At 41.8% G+C, this 17,784-nt stretch overlaps 1 protein-coding gene across 4 annotated transcripts in view; it reads right to left on the bottom strand.

Annotated features, from left to right (window-relative positions):
• Positions 1-3,454: 3,454 nt before the first annotated feature.
• The window catches only part of DOP1A (DOP1 leucine zipper like protein A), a 149,849-nt gene continuing 135,519 nt past the window's right edge, over positions 3,455-17,784 (bottom strand). For all 4 annotated transcript variants that reach the window (XM_082250084.1, XM_082250087.1, XM_082250086.1 and 1 more), the window contains 9 exons: positions 16,881-16,990; positions 13,629-13,778; positions 12,131-12,192; positions 11,825-11,977; positions 9,720-9,856; positions 9,106-9,161; positions 8,850-9,014; positions 6,337-6,466; positions 3,455-3,766 (listed from right to left, as the gene is read on the bottom strand). In XM_082250084.1, the coding sequence (XP_082106210.1) occupies positions 3,461-3,766; positions 6,337-6,466; positions 8,850-9,014; positions 9,106-9,161; positions 9,720-9,856; positions 11,825-11,977; positions 12,131-12,192; positions 13,629-13,778; positions 16,881-16,990 (1,269 nt within the window). In that variant the 3' untranslated portion in view covers positions 3,455-3,460. The remainder of the gene's footprint in view (positions 3,767-6,336; positions 6,467-8,849; positions 9,015-9,105; positions 9,162-9,719; positions 9,857-11,824; positions 11,978-12,130; positions 12,193-13,628; positions 13,779-16,880; positions 16,991-17,784) is intronic.

Below are 17,784 nucleotides of genomic sequence, written 5' to 3'. Positions count from 1 at the left end.
GTGATGTTTTCTTTCTCCTCAATTGAAGGACAGACCAATTAAGATTCTGTTCTGCGTGCTACTGCTGCGTAGAGGAGGATTACACGAAAAAAAAATTTAGGTAAGCCTCAGAAAAACCACTCCTCTTCCCAGCATGCCTCAGTTTTTTGTAGTGTCCTAGGAGAATAGACATCTTTTTGGCTTTTCTGAATGTTTGCCTTTTTTTTTTTTTCCCTTAAATTAATCTTCATTAACACAAGTGAAAATTCCCACTGCATGGCTTCTTGAGCTAGTCTCTAAATGGAAGCTATGCAAATCAGCGTTTCCTTAGCTTGACTTTGGAGCACTTGTATCTGGACCAGCAATTGCAAGGTTAGCCTGGATTATGACTTCAGGCACAGGGTTCCACTGGTAGAATTTTCCAAACATTGCAAATTGGTAAATATTCACCATGGAGCACTTTCCTGGTTCAGAGTTGTGGCATTGGCTCAGCGCTTGCCCTCTTTTAAGTTGGTGGATTGGGCTGAACACCAGGACATTGGACTTGACCTACTGCACCACTGGGTACCTTTTCAAATTTCCTGCTACTGCTGGTTTTATCATAGAAAGGGTTCATGCTAAGGAACTGAGCACTGACATCTGCTGGGTGGAGTGTGCACGTTTTTCCTACCATTCAGTGTAGAAGCATCATGCTGCTGCTCCTTCACAAAGAACCACATGGAACTCTGCTTGGTTACTTGCTATTGGGTGACTACAGTGACCTGTAGCCTTAGGCTGATCATCGGCCCCTGTTCTTGATTTGTGGGTATCTGAAGTCAAACTTTGAGCCGAGTTGAATCACCGTCATGTGGATGCAACATGTCCCCTTCGAAGGGACAGTCCCCCCTGCTATGGTTGACCCAAACTCCTACTTTGATAATGGTTTCAGGGGTGTCAACCTGGTATCCTGTAAGGGTGCCAATGGCTGTAATGTGAAATTGAGTGACCCTGTTATTTATAGGTACTACATCCTCTCCATGGAGTGGGGCTTTTTGTTTACTAAGACGACCACAATTGATGTTGAGGCTTTCGGGCATTCTTAGCCCAAAAAACTCTGATTTTTTTTTTTATATATATATATATATATACACACTACCTCACATTTTTGTAAATATTTTATTATATCTTTTCATGTGACAACACTAAAGAAATGACACTTTGCTACAATGTAAAGTAGTGAGTGTACAGCTTGTATAACAGTGTAAATCCTCTCAAAATAACTCAACACACAGCCATTAATGTCTAAACCACTGGCAACAAAAGTGAGTACACCCTTAAGTGTAAATATTTTGTGTGGCCACCATTATTTTCCAGCACTGCCTTAACCCTTGGGCATGGAGTTCACCAGAGCTTCACAGGTTGCCACTGGAGTCCTCTTCCACTCCTCCATGATGACATCCCAGAGCTGGCGGATGTTCGAGACCTTGCGCTCCTCCACCTTCCATATGAGGATGCTCAATGGGGTTTGAGTCTGGAGACATGCTTGGCCAATACATCACCTTTACCCTCAGCTTCTTTAGCAAGGCAGTGGTCATCTTGGAGGTGTGTTTGGGGTCGTTATGTTGGAATACTGCCCTGCGGCCCAGTCTCTGAACAGAGGGGATCATGCTCTGCTTCAGTGTGTCACAGTATATATGTTGGCATTCATGGTTCCCTCAATGAACTGTAGCTCCCCAGTTCCAGCAGCACTCATGAAGCCCCAGACCATGACATCCCCCACCACCATGCTTGACTATAGGCAAGACACACTTGTCTTTGTACTCCTTCACCTGGTTGCCATCACACACGCTCGACACCATCTGAACAAAATCAGTTGATCTTGGTCTCATCAGACCACAGGACATGGTTCAAGTAATCCATGGCCTTAAGCCCCGTACACACGTACCGATCGTCGGCTGACCGATCGGCCGTCTTTTGTCCCCAGGCTGTCGCGTCCGCTGAAAAGTGCAAAAGACTGCACACAAATTTTGTCCGCCGACTGCAGAAGTGATGTCATGTGATGGTTAACTTTCCGTGTGTTATTTCTTTTCTGAGCATGCCCAGTCTTGCAAATCTGCTGTCTGTCGGCCGAATTCTGTACTGACTGGCGAACAATCGGCTGTTCTGGTGTCGGCATACAAAAATTTTAATGCTTGCACGACAGATTCTGTTCAGCCGAAAGTGCGCTGTCGGAAGTATCATACTAACAAGCCGAAAATCGGCCGATCGTTCGGCGGCCAAATCGTTTCGGCCGACAATCTGCACGTGTGTACAGGCCTTAAGTCTGCTTGTCTTTAGCAAAACTGTTGGCGGGCTTTCTTGAGCATCATCTTAAGAGGCTTCCTTCTGGGATGACGGCCATGCATACCAATTTGATGCATTCTGCAGTGTATGGTCTGAGCACTGACAGGCTAACCCCCCCCCAGCAATGCTGGCAGCACTCATACAGTACATCTATTTTCCAAGACAACCTCTAGATATGACGCTGAGCACATGCACTCAACTCCTTTGGTTGACCATAGTGAGGTCTGTTTTGAGTGGAACCTGTCCTGTTAAACCACTGTATGGACTTGGCCACTGTGCAGCAGCTCAGTTTCAGGGCCTTGGCTATCATCTTCTTATAACCTAGGGGCCATCTTTGAGGATCTGAAAAAAAAAAAAATTGTTGCTCTACATAGTGAGTTCTGTACTCACTTTTGTGAGATACTTACGTATGTGTATATATGCTGAAATCAAAGAATTGATAAGCTACTATCTGAGCTTTCCTTCTGAAAATGGTAGATTCTTTGGCTTCAAGAATTTGTGTCACTGACCAAAGATCATGTACATTGGTCAAAAAGTCTGCCTTCATGTTAACAAATTTATTTCATATTTCTGAACATAAATATATACATAAACACTGTACATTTTGTTCAAACCAAGTTCCACCAACAGCTGAGCCATATGTATCCACACCGATAGCGGAGGCTACATACAACAGCTGCTGGCGAACAAGAAACATCTTAATTTACACACAAAAAGGGGGGGGGGGGGAATAGTGCTAGCATTCAGTAATTTACTATGTCCACATAGCCCTTTATTTTTTTAATAATACAGTAATTATTACTAAGCTCATGAGCAGCACTAATTTGGCACATCATTTTAGACACACATACATATAAGACCAATAATAAAAACAAAGAAATAGTCCAAAGTGAAAAAATGTCAAATCTATATTTGCAATATTTTGTTTTGGAGCAATCAACAACATAGGACAAATAATTTATGTTCTATAATGTTAGATATACATAAGTATTGGTTCACATCCAGAATCCTCACTTTTATTTACAAATAAAAATATTTAAATACAATCAAATCATAGGTAAGAAGCTTGTTGCTATGATACAGAGTTAAAAAAGGTCCCAACACAACTGAGTATAAGGAATTATTAGGAGTGAGTGGTGCATTAAAGTTGCAGAATGGATCAGCTCTTAAGAACTCCTTCTAGAAAATCCCTCTCCAGCATCTCCTCGATTCTCTGCCTGGCTTTACTGCAGCACATTTTCTGGTTTTCCAGTTTTATATCCTTATTGGTAAAGGAGTTCTGATAAAGGACTGGGCTCCCTGAGTCTCCAACACATCTGCTTGTGACTTTACTATTGAAGACTTGACTGAGTACATTGAAAAAAGGCAGAAGCTGTTCCATACTGCGAATGGTGGAGACTGTAAGCAAGAGGTGTCCTGGGTCCCAATCTAATATTCTTCCTGAGATGTCCTCTTCTGGGTTTTTCTGGGTCACAAAAACAACAATATGAGCCAATGTTTCCTTTTTGAAGTTTCAGTAAACAATGTCAAGATGAAAAGACATCAATATCTGCTAATAATTACCCAACATTTATGGACTTATTTATAGTGTTTGAACAACAAACATGCAATTAAAGAGCTGGCAGAGAAAACAATTATTTAACACAATTTACACAGTCTACTTGTACTTAAAGTGGCTGTAAACCCTTACATATTATAGCCAGTGACGTTACTAGCCTCAGGTGATACAGAGATGAAACAAATACTCCTACATAAGTTGTACCTGTTTATCTGCAGCAGTCTTTCCCTTACATCCATTCAAAAGACAACATTTCTGGGCTCTGAAAAGCGGGGGGGGGGGGGGGGCGCTGGATCCCTCCCCTGTCATCTTCATAGGAGGGGGTTTGGGTGGCAACGGGGGAAATAGCTCCCCTTGAGAAAATATTACTGACTCAGAGGTCGCACGTGCCCTGGGAAAGCAGAGCTGTGGTAGGGACAAATCACAACCATTACACATCGGCATTTGATGCTTCACCCCCTGTACCTTCCCCAGCAGTTTTGCAGGCTGCTTCTTGAATGGGCGGGATGGGTTTGTGTCTGACCCCCCAGATTATGCCCGCCTGGAAGAGGGAGGTGAGTGAATGTTCCTGGAGGTAAGCTCAGCTAGCAGTACATTGTGAATTAGTTTACAAGCACCCCTATGCCAAATCTGCTGAGTTACTGCAGCTTAGCTAAGAGGTGCTGTTAGCTGACAAATGGAAATGCATCTCCTTTTCCTGTAGCACAGTAAGAAATTAAGCTCATTAAAGCATTGTGACTGCCCCCTGATGTGTGCCCTCCCGACTCCCAGTGTGTGCTGTTCTGACCCCACCTGGTGAAACCCAGTCCTTTACTCTACTGATCCCTGTACACTGCCCTATCCTCTGCCCTACTGTTTCCCTGTACACCACCCTACATCCTACTGACCTATAATCTACTAACCCCTATACACTGCCCTACATGCTTCTAACCTCTCTGCACCCCCCTACATCCTAATGACCTCTCTACACCGCCCTATAAACTACTGACTACTGTACACTACCCTACAATCTTCTGACCCCTAGACACTGCCCTACATGCTACTGTTCTCTGTACACTGCCCTACATCCTACTGACCTCTCTACACCACCCTACAAACTACAGACCATTGTACACTGCCTTACATACTAGTGACCTCTGTACATTTTACTCTGTATGATACTTTAAATTCAGTTCTGTAAGCAACACCTTCTTTTCTGGCAGTGCCCCTCCCGAGACTAGATTCTGGATCCGCCCCTGAACCGATCCACAACAAATATGTGCCTGTGAAGTCACAACTCCTAACCTGCCAGCTTGTTCTGGGTCAGCAAGTTAAAGCCAAACGATCAGCATAATAGCTGCCTTTTATGTTCATCCGTTGGAGAGAGAGCAATAGAGCCAGAGTATGAAAGGGTTTGAACAACTAACGAAGTAAAAAAAAAAAAAAAGATGCCTGGAGTTGATTTAATTGAACATGATTACAAATTATGTAGTGCCTGATCTGTACAAAACCTGAGACTGCTACCTGTAGCTTGGACCCTAGTCTGTGTGCTTTTAAAAAGTGCACAGCTTGACTACAATTCTCATCACTGGCTAAGCATGGTTATCCCATAAGGAACCACACTGAGAACTCTCTATAGTACTCAAGACTAAGTCATTTTTAAAAACTGCACAGTGTAGTGTTTTTTTGCTCAATGGTAATTTGACTATTATTGTACAGGATTTATATAGTGCCAACAGTTAGTGCAGTGCTTTACAACATGAGGGCAGACAGTACAGCTACAATACAATTCTAAACAGGATGAATGCTCGCTCTTGGCAATAATTTGCTTGCTATGCAGTTCCATGGTCATAAATGTAGCGATGAAGGGGTTTGTTAATGTCACTGACGTGTTATACTGTTAAGCCGATCATGTTGTCCTCAGTCGAGGATGTACATATGGCCTCACCTGCCCAAATGAAGAAAATTGGGTGTTGGACAAGTGAATGAGAGTTCACCAAATTCTGAAAAATATTTTCGTTTTGGTTCTACTGTCTTGCTCACTTTTAAGTGTAGCTAAAGACAAGAAAAACATCTATAGCTAGCCTGTATCTGCAATACAAGCAACATTTCCCTTATGGCTTATCCCTTTAATGACGCTGCAAGTACAGACAAATAATGGTTGATGTGTACTTTCTCTTTGACATGACAACACAACTTTGAATTCCTAAGCATGTGATGTCACAGCCCTGCCTACTTAATTTCTGATGGATTACAAAAGTCATAGACCTTTCCTCATACACCTCTTCAACTTCCCCATCTCCATAGCTCCTCCTTGTGTACAGAAAGTTATCAGGTCATAAGGTTTTCGCAAAATCAAGATATATGATTTGCACTTCTTTAATAAATATAACAAAAAGATAAAAATCGATTTAGCAGACCAAAGGGAAGCAAATAATAGAATTTAATTGTCATGGGGTCCGTACACTTTAATGATAAATTATGTTCAGTATTTATACCTTGGCTCTTTTCCTTAAGAGTTTTGCTAGCCGTACAACGTATGGTTTGAATTCCCTTTGATGTGTTCCTTGCCGTCGTACCTCTAAACCCGAGTCATCTGAGGCTTCTGGAATAAATGCCCAGCGATACCTAAAATGCAGAGCAAGATATGCTATTAAATGTCCTGCAATGAATTTGAGAAAACAGGAAAAAGTGGTACAATTTTATTAAAATACATTTAGATGCTTGGAACAACCAACCAACAGACTGTATGGAGAAAAGTGAAAAAAAAAAAAATGTTTGAATTTATTATGGATAAACACTGACCTATCCCTAGACAAAAGCTGTCAATGTAGGACTACATAAAGAAATTTTTTAAATGTTAAAACCAGGACAATTTGTGGGACACACTGAGCCATATTCACGCAGTGGAGGATGACCACTGTTAGATTGTTAGCGCGCTGTTTGATTACATGGACATTGCAGGTCCATAATATAACAAAGAATGCTCTGATAAATGTGATGTACAATATGTTCAGACGTGTGCTTTATATTCCATGTCAGAGTTAAACAACCACTTTAAACAAAGCATATCCCTATAGCAGTGGTAAGCAACCTTTCAGAGGTTGAGATCTACAGTCAGGTCCATAAATATTGGGACATCAACACAATTCTAATCCTTTTGGCTCTATACACCACCACAATGGATTTGAAATGAAACAAACAAGATGTGCTTTAACTGCAGCCTTTCAGCTTTAATTTGAGGGTATTTACATCCAAATCAGGTGAAAGGTGTAGGAATTACAACAGTTTGTATATGTGCCTCCCACTTTTTAGGGACCAAAAGTAATGGGACAATTGGCTGCTCAGCTGTTCCATGGCCAGGTCTGTGTTATTCCCTCATTATCCCATTTACAAGGAGCAGATAAAAGGTCCAGAGTTCATTTTCAGGTGTGTTATTTGCATTTCGAATCTGTTGCGGTCAACTCTCAATATGAGATCCAAAGAGCTGTCACTATCAGTGAAGCAAGCCATCATTAGGCTGAAAATACAAAACAAACCCATCAGAGAGATAACAAAAACATTAGGTGTGGCCAAATCAACTGTTTGGAACATCCTTAAAAAGAAAGAACGCACCGGTGAGCTCTGCAACACCAAAAGACCTGGAAGACCACTGAAAACTGTGGTGGATGAAGAATTCTTTCCCTGGTGAAGAAAACACCCTTCACAACAGTTTGCCAGATCAAGAACACTCTCCAGGAGGTAGGTGTATGTGTATCAAATCAACAATCAAGAGAAGACTTCACCAGAGTGAATACAGAGGGTTCACCACAAGATGTAAACCATTGGTGAGCCTCAAAAACAGGAAGGCCAGATTAGAGTTTGACAAAATCTAGAAAAGCCTTCACCGTTCTGGAACAACATCCTATGGACAGATGAGACCAAGATCAACTTTCTTTTTAAGGATGTTCCAAACAGTTGATTTGGCCACACCTAAATATTTTTGCTATCTCTCTGATGGGTTTGTTTTGTATTTTCAGCTTAATGATGGCTTGCTTCACTGATAGTGAAAGCTCTTTGGATCTCATATTGAGAGTTGACAGCAACAGATTCCAAATGCAAATAGCACACCTGAAAATGAACTCTGGACCTTTTATCCTACCTTACAAGGGCTGTACAGTGGATCAGAGATAGAGAGGCAGCACAGTACTGGAGGAGGATGGGAGCTGGAGCTGCCATAGTTCATTTTTCAAAATATTAAGCTGGTAATTGGTTGTTAGGACCGCCTAGCAACCAACCATCTGCTGATTAACTTAAAAAGGTTAACTGAAGCAGTTCCTGCTCTCCATCCGATGCTGTTCTGCCTCTCACTCTCCCTTCTGTTGTTAAGATAAGAGAGGCAGAGGCTGAGGGGAAGAATCGGCAATCTGTGTTCACAATCTACCTGTCGGCTGTCCGCGATCGACGGGTTACCCACCCCGGCTCTGTAGTGTGTACTTGCCTCAATCCAGAGCACTATGTCTTTTTTCTCTCTGCTGCCTCTTTCCTCTGCTATCTGCATGAGTCACTTCTGACAAGTTTTTTCTAAACCCAAAAAATAAAAAGGTGACATAGGAGGGATCTCTGGCCTGTGATTGACAGCCTCAGCTCTGTTCCTGTGTGAAATGGGGGGGTCCCTTCCTTCCAATCAGCTCTCAATGCTCTCCTCACTGATTTAATTACAGCTCTCTGCCCCCTGCTTTTTGAAAGCTCAAACCATCTGTATAGATTCTGCACTTTAAATGGCCGCAGAGAAGAGAATACTGCAGATAAACAAGTACAACTTCTGTAGGATTATTTGTTTCATTTTATGTATCACCTGAGGCCAGTTACTTCACTGGGTTTACATCCACTTTTCAAAAAACAGAATTAAAAAAAAATAGTATTATGTAGTTATGTGATAACAATATAATACAATAAACTTACACTTTCAACAAAAAAAAAAAAATCTGTTCAACTGTAGCTGCTACCATAAATAAAATGCCCAACTTACATCTGAAACTGGGGTAGATTATCAGAGGGTAGTGCCAGGGCTAGATCCAAGAATTTACAAGCTGACAGATAGAGGTTTAGCCAGCGCTGACTGTTATACGATGTTGAAAAGCCATTTCCACCAGTGTATGTTGTCTCCAGAGCAGCAACAGATGGTCCAGATGTTCTACAAGAGAACAGGATAACAGGTATTGGTGGCTAGAAGGACATAAGGCGGAGCACTGAAAACTACTGAAATGAAAGATAAGGAAACACACCTGCTTATGTCTTCGTCAGCTGTAAGTTCCTGCTCCATTAACAGAAATACTTGTACCTGATAAAATATACCAATAATTACTGTTAGGCTCTTTCACATTGCTCCATTAAAAAAAAAAAGGTAAAAACGCATATGCGTTATTGCCGTGTTTTCTTAACTCCTAATTCCAATCATACGCCTGTGAAACTTGACATGTGACTCAAAAAACATACCAAAAACAGCGCAAGTTTGTTTTTTGTTCGCTTCCTATAGTGATCAAAAGGAGATGTGTCTTTTGTGCGCTTTTGAAAGGCACACTAAAGATTCAGCATGCATGCCTTTTAAAAATGCACCGTACCAATGTGAAGAGTACCATAGTATTTAAAGGGATACATTTTTCATGCATTTTTCTTCTGATTTTTTTTTTCCCCCCAAAAACGCATCAAAAATGGAGCAGTCTGAAAGGGCCCTTAGTGTTTTCATTTTAAAAACAAACATACTGTGATCATAAGAGGAACATTTTTTTGGTCTTTATGTCAAAATAAATAACCTCACCTGCCCTTAGGTGAGATTCTTTGTAGTCTTGACAAGGAGGACAATAAAGACATAAAGGACATATAAACACTGAGTACCCACCAGTTCAGTGATCATAGTTGGCCATAAGGAGGTGAGGTGCTGAGGAGACATTCTCAGGAGCAATACCCGAAAAAACAGGAACACCTGGGAATGAAGGGTGGGCACCTGGGGCAGCCGCAAACTCTCCACCAACCTCTCTTAAAAGCAAAGACACACAACACTGATTGTTCATTGAAAAACAGACATTGATGTACCAAGTTACAAGTTTGTTATAATCTCTAAAAAAATGAAAACTAGGCTCCTACAATATGAATAGTAATGAAATTAAAAACAGATTCCCCAGCACTCAGAGTTGACATCTGTATGTGTCTCATTGGGGATATTTCACATCCTGTGTAGACTACAGAAGGAGAGAGGAAATCCCCACTTTAAGGCTCCGTTCACATGTCAGCGTATGGATCGTGGGCAGAACTGCCGCAGTTCCGCCCGCGATCCGGAGATTATTGCAAATCGCGGGACGCCTGTGCGTTGCCCGTTGATTTGCAATAGCCCCCCAAACGCTGAGCGATGTTGCCGCGATTTCCGCCTGCCGAATCGCGGTAACATCGCGCAAAAAAAATCGCGGGACGCAATACGCTCCAAAGAAGCTCTTGTACTTTTTTGGGCGTAATGCGTCCCGGAATTTTTTTTTGCGCGATGTTACCGCGATTCGGCAGGTGGAAATCGCGGCAACATCGCTCAGCGTTTGGGGGGCTGTTGCAAATCAACGGGCAACGCACAGGCGTCCCGCGATTTGCAATAATCTCCGGATCGCGGGCGGAACCGCAGCGGTTCTGCCCGTGATCCATACGCTAATATGTGAACGGAGCCTTACTGTTGTCTAATGGGGACACCTAATCCAGTGACAACCCTTGTCTTCTGATATGGTAACACCTATACAATTTTGGATTTCACATGACATCTGGCCCCAGTGACAATGGTCACCTGCATAAATAAAAGGATGAATTTCCCCAGTGGGGACACAGGGATTCTATCCTTTTACCAAACTGGTAAAATGTTTGTGCTACAAATAGATTGTAACAGCTGCTTTTAAAATAATAACAAAAGTCTAGATTTCTGAGGCCTTCATGTTTCTCTTTTGGCTCTGTTCACATCTGGGCATTCCGGATCGCAGGCAGAATCGTCACGATTCTGCCCGCGATCTCGAATCGCCTCAAATCACAGGACGCACTTGTGATCCCCGTCACGTCCAATGGCCCCCCAATTGTGGCACGATTTTGCCGCGATTTTCGCCCAACGAATCGCGGTAAAATCATGCAAACAGAATCGCAGGACGCCTGTCGCTCAAAGAAAGTTTCTGAACTTCTTTTGAGTGACAGGCATCCCACGATTCTGTATGCGCCATCTTACTGCGATTCGCCAATCACGGCAAAATCGCACCGCGATCGGGGTGCCATTGGAAGTGACGGGGATCGCAAACATGTCCCACCATTTGCAGCAATTCAGGATTGCAGGCAGAATCGCGCCCGCGATCCGGAACGTCTAGATGTGAACAGAGCCTTAGAGTATGAACAAAGTGCAGATACCCCCTCTGTTTTCGACCTACATTAACAATGATCCTGTGGATAAAGAGCAAACAATACAACTATCAATAGCAGAAGTAATTATGTACTGCATGTACAGCACTGTAACTCTGGGTAAGCAATGATAGTTTCCAGGCATCGGGTCACTGCGACCACTATTTGCCTTCCACATGATGCGTACATTTAGCTCAAGGGGCAAAAAAATTAAGGTGTCACATTTAGCAACACGTTAAATCTTAAACAGATGACACAAGTTACAATCTGATAGTGCAACCTCTGAGAAATGTGATGACCTACAGTACCTAAACATTCCATTCAATTTAAATTCAGTCAAGTAAACTTGTGCTAAATAGGTTGATAGTACATTTAAAAAGGGATTGTTCAATAAGATTATATGTAGTCAGATTTAAAAGGATATGATCGACCTACAGTAAGGCCAAATGGCCCAATCTGCTGTTTTGCATCCAGGCTAAAACTGAATATTATTGAATTAAAGTCAATATGCATTAAATCTCCAAGTCAGTAACATATAGAATGAGTTAGAGTTTGATAAAAAGTCAGCATGTTGCAGTGATATCTCACCTTGTATATCTGGCAGGAATTTCTGGTACTGATCAATCTCACTGCTGAAGATGGCAAAGGCAAGTCTCTTCAGCAGCATTGCTCTCTGCTCCAGCTCTGCATCTCTATTAGTGAACAGACTGAGAGAACTGCTCTGAGCAACGGCCACACGTGCTGCAATACAATGGTAGTGGTGTGAACAGTGAAGGTATATCAGCACATAACTTATTAAAAACGATTTATATTACCGTTATAGACAGATGGTGACAACTACAAATAGAAATGGAACTTCTGACAAATTGTAGGAAGGAAGAGAAAACAACTTACTCATTAGATCACGAAATGTGGTTTTGTCATGTGTCATCAGATGGTCCATGATTGCCCTCCAGCTACAAGATGTAGGTAAAATTGTTGTCTTATTTAGTCATTTATCAATTGAACACCAGATAAACAGAAGAATATGCTATGCCAAATAAATGCTTTCCATAAGAAAAATAATGACCATGTGCTGGAAGTATGCTTTCAACTTAAGGCCCATACACACATACCGAGCGTCGGCCGACGACCGATCTGCCGATTGTAGGCTTGTTAGTATGATGCCTCAGACAGCCGTCAGTGCACATTCTGCCGACAAGAATCTGTCATGCAAGCATTAAAATTTTTGTATGCCGACACCAGAGCGGCCGATTGTTCGCCAGTCAGTACAGAATTCGGCCGACAGACCGCAGATTTGCAAGACTGGGCATGCTCAGAAAAGAAAAAACACAGGGAAAGTTAACCATTACATGACATCACTTCTGCAGTCGGCGGACAAAATTCTTGTGCTGTCTTTGCACTTTTCAACAGACACCGACAGCCCGGGGACAAAAGACGGCCGATCGTTCGCCGACGATCGGTACGTGTGTACGGGGCTTTAGTAATAAAACATGCAATTCTTGGCCTTGTTCTTGTAATATCCTAACAGTGGAGAACAGAGGGTCTTTTTATGTTAAAAGAGAAGTATGGATTTGAAAAAAAACCAAGCCTACATACTCACCTAGGTGGATGCAACATCGATCTGATGCTGCATTTGTCCCCTGCCCCATCTAAGATGGCGAACTGAATGATCTGATTGCTATAGTTCTTCAATGAGCAGAGAGCCAGTGGCTGTTATTCACTCGCTCTCTTCTCTGAGAGCCCAGAGTACTGCGCTCTGGAGGGGGCAAGAGCAGCTGGCTCAGGTTGTCAGTGGCAAGCTGGGAGGTGGAGTCTGCTGCTGGTCAGGAATCTGGATGGATCTTGACATTAAAGTCAGGATCTCTCTAGAGTCTGGATTGGTTGAGTGACGTCAGCTAACAGCAGACTTTAGCCCATCATCGGCTTAATCTGGGTCACAGGAGTCAAGAGTGCAGAAAAAAGTGCACTCCTGTGATCCCCAGAAGTAGGGTCAAATGAGCTTTGGCCCTATTTCTCCATTAATACAAATGTATGTACATAATATATAAGGTATTAAATATGCAACAGTTGAATCTTTTACTGTATGTGTAAGGGATTGTTGTAGTAAACTCTTGAGTTAAACTGTAAAAAGTAAAGTTGACCTTTACCAGGATTGCCTGTCCGTCCTTACCTTTCTACACGCTATATTTAAAAACACACACACACCTTCCATTTAAATACACATGCAAATTTTAAATCAACATTTTTTTTTTTTATACAAATAAGTACGAGTCACTAAAAGAATCTAAATCTTAGGTCATTTAGATCTAAATCTTAGTTCTTAAGATGACTTAAGTCATCTTAAGTCATTTTACATGTAAATGTTCAGAAGAATTGAGAAGAGTCTTACTGACTGACGCAGGAACTGTCCATCTGAAAGAAGTTGTGATCCATGAAAAGGTCAAATGCTTCCTTTTTCCAGGTCCGCCTGGTGTACTGATAGCCACTGAGGCTACTCAATAGCTGCACACAGGCTCGGTAACTGGGAGCATTATGAGCACTGGAACAAATAAAGTACAGTTGTTATACTATAGTTCACATGTTTTACAAATGGCACACTACATTTATTATGTTTTTTGTTACCTGACATACACCCTTCACAATCTCATGTTTCACTGCTATATGCATCTATACATACGTATGCTATATACTCATGTTTCACTGCTATATACCTAGTTAAAGAGGTAGGCCTGCTTAGCCTGTCAGTGGCAGCACAAATCTAAAAAGCACTTAAAGTACACTTTCAAATACACATTTTACCATACAACCTCCTATACTGTGACTTTCAAAGCTGCAAAAAGGAAGGGTAACTGGAAGCAATAATTTAGGCAATCTTCCTGTTGCCTGACTTGAACAGGAATAGTTTTACATGTGGAGACCACAAACATTTTTTTCCCTACTCATCTTTTCTGACTGTTTTTCACTAGTTTTGCATTTGGCTAGCATCAGGGTCACTACTGGTAGCATGAGGCAATACCTGGACCCTATAGAGGTTGCACAGGCATTCCAAATCCTCTGTTAGCAAAAATGTTAATCATAGGAATAGTTCATAAATTCCACCATAAAGGTGCAGGGTGCTGATAAGTCTTCTATTGTGATCTCGGGTGAGTAACCATCACCAACAGGGCAAGTAGCTTAAAGGCTTACCAGATGTAATGGACCCAATAAAGTGTATACCTTTTGGGTCATTCAGGCTTGTAAGGAAACTGATAAACTGTGTGGTAGATGTCACAAATCCCTCAGAGACTGGTAACTTAATCCATAGTACATCATCCACATATAAGGAGTAGAATAACCACTGACGATAATGGCAAAAGGATCCTTCCACAGGACACTCAAAAAAATATAAAGCTCACATAGTGTGTATCTGTGTGGTGTGATATGGAGAAAATCCCATGCTGTCCCTATAGTAGCCATATGTTCAGGATGGAGACTGAGAAGCTGTTCAGCCTGATGAAACTGGATCTCAAATGGCCAAAAACAGGACGAGTGTTCATCAATACGTGCCATTGTCAGAAGGTTTGCTGTGTCTCCCACCACAGTTTTAGGAGCATGGAGGAGATTCCAGGAGACCGAAAGTTACTCTAGGAGAGCTGGACAGGGCCAAAGAAGGTCCTTAACCCATCAGCAGGACCAGTATCTCCTCCTTTGTGCAAGGAGGAACAGGATGTGCGCTGCCAGAGCCCTACAAAATTACCTCCAACAAGCCACTGGTGTGATTGTCCCAGATCAAACAATCAGAATCAGACTTCATGAGGGTGGTCTGAGGGCCCAACCTCATCTAGTGGGCCCTGCGTTTACTGCCCGGCACCGTGTAGTTTGATTAGCATTTGTCATTGAACACCAGAATTGGCAGGTCCATCACTGATGCCCTGTGTGTGTTTTACAGATGAGAGCAGGTTCACCCTGAGCACATGTGACAGACGTGAAAGGGTCTGGAGAAGCTGTGGAGAACATTTTGCTAGCTGTAACACTGTTCAGCTTGACTGGTTTGGTGGTGGGTCAGTGATGGTCTGGGGAGGCATATCAATTCAGGGACACACAGACCTCTACAGGCCAGACAATGGCACCCTGACTGCCATTAGGTATTGGGATGAAATCTTTGGACCCATTGTCAGACCCTATGCTGGTGCAGTGGGTCCTGGGTTCCTCCTGGTGCACGACAATACCTTGCATCGTGTGCTGAGGGAACGCAGCCAGTTCCTGGAGGATGAAGGAATTGATACCATTGAATGGCCCCCACGCTCACTTGACCTAAATCCAATAGAACACCCCTGGGATATTATATTTTGGTCCATCTGAAGCCGTCAGGTTTCACCTCGATCTGTTCAGGAGCTCAGTGATGCCCTGGTCCTGATCTGGGAGGAAATACCCATGAACACCATCCGGCATCTCAAAAGGAGCATGCCTCGACATTGTCAGGCATGCATTCAAGCACGTGGGGGGCATACAAACTACTACCGAGTACCATTTTGAGTTGCTGCAATTAAATTTCAGTAAAATGGACTAGCCTGCTACATCATTTTTTCACTTTGATTTTCGGGGGTCTTTGAATTCAGCCCTCTGTAGGTTGATAATTTTCATTTCCATCAAACGATGTGGCATCCTTTCATTCCTAACACATTACCCAGTCCATATCAGTATAGATATACAGCATGATCATTTTCCTCTCTAATATGTTTTCAAAGCGTTCCTTTAATTTTTTTTAACAGTGTATATATATTTATTTTTTTTAGACATTTTTGGACTCTTTTGGTCGGTGCAGGAGACCAGACCTGGTTTTTGTCTCTCTTCCACCTGTAAAAAGAGGGGAGGCCACAGTTTGGAGCAATATACATGAAGCGTCTGGTGCACAAGCATATATCACCTGAACTTCAAATGCAAAAATCACAATGATTTAGTGAAACACATTATAGGGCAGAAATACAGGTGGTTTGACTGTACATCGGATGCATCAATAAACTTGAAATAGTGGCTCTTACTTCAGTACAGTTTCCTCTTCTTGCCATAGTCTATGCATCAAGCAGATATCAGATCACTGGGTTAACCAGCACCTGTGATTGAGTGGATAGATACTTGGTAGCCGAGTTGCATTACTTGTATAAACATCTTTTCCATCTGTGCCATTTTACCCAATATTGGCGATATATGTCCATTAAATTAGACTATGTGCATACAGGTGTTTGGTATTTTGCTGGTAGAGGTTGCCAGAAAATGATCGCTTTTGCACAACTGGCAAGCTTAAACATGTACTTCAATATGTTTGAACCAAGAATCCAAGTTTTTATGCAACGTTTGATAGAATTGTGCAAGAGGGTAAAGCAGTGTGCACAGGGTTCACTAAGAATCTCTAGATACTGTGATGGCTTTCTTGTCACATAATGGTATTACCAATAAAAGATTATTGAAAATAAAATGTTCTGGATCCCAAAACAAAGTCAACCTGACAAGATATCAGCACAAAAAAATGGTAATTTGATGTAAACGACCATCCTTGAAAAGGTTGCACACCACTGCTCTAGTATGCCTAAATGTAATATAAAAGCTATTTCTACAGAAAACACCTATCACTATAACCAATTAAAATGCACAGTAAAATTACCTGTGATTACGTAAATAAGGTACTACGTAGTGCATGATATTGACAAGTAAGGGAATAACTTTCTCCTTTTCATCACTGTAAAACACCATATCCAGCAAATGAGCAAGAACCTGGAAAAACACAAAAAGAGTACACAAAAGCCAACATGAGCACAAAAATGTATTCTGCACATGATCATGATCTTTTACTTCAAAAAGGTGGAGCATTCGAAAATTAAGCCCGAGTAGAGCTCCCAAGCCCTAAAGGAACAGAGATTTGGATGAGACATCTACCTTAGTTACCACTGGTGTACTACAGTGTCTTTTTTTTTTTTTATATAGGAATATGTATATTGTGAATTATTAAAATAGAACTATGGGCAAAACTTTTATTTACATTTTAATTAGAGCAAGGGAGGGTGATAACCACTGCCATCTAGGTCCCATTGCCAAAACAGTAAGTGAGAGGAAATCCCTGCAAATTAAGAGTGAGGACAAATAGTGGGGGTGTATTTCTTTATTACGGACACAGACAGCAATTAAAACAGCCTGGTGTTTTACTCCCTCTCCACTCGATCCAAATCGAGAAAAAAAAAAAAAAGTTTTTCCTTTAGTTATACTTTGAGTTTACATTAAAATGTACCAAAAACACAAACTTTTTTTTATAATTTTGAATACGGCAGGGAAGGTTTAAAGGATACAGTCACCTTTTATAAAAAAAAAATGTGCAACAAACATCTTTTTGTAGTTAAAAAAAAAAAAAAAAAATGTGCAACAGTAATTTTTTTTTTCCACTCTGCAGCCTGTAAAGCTTTGCACCAGCGTTTGGCAGATCAGGGGTGCAATGCCAGGATCCTGCAGACTCCTTCAACAAGGGTAGGCAGTTCACACAAACAGCAACACTGCCTCAGATAAGGAAACTCAGC

This window comes from Pelophylax lessonae, assembly GCF_965119305.1.
Source record: "Pelophylax lessonae genome assembly, chromosome: 3".
Classification (NCBI taxonomy): Eukaryota; Metazoa; Chordata; class Amphibia; order Anura; family Ranidae; genus Pelophylax; species Pelophylax lessonae.
Note: the sequence above shows the minus strand (reverse complement) of the source record. Positions and strands in the feature narration are given on the sequence as shown.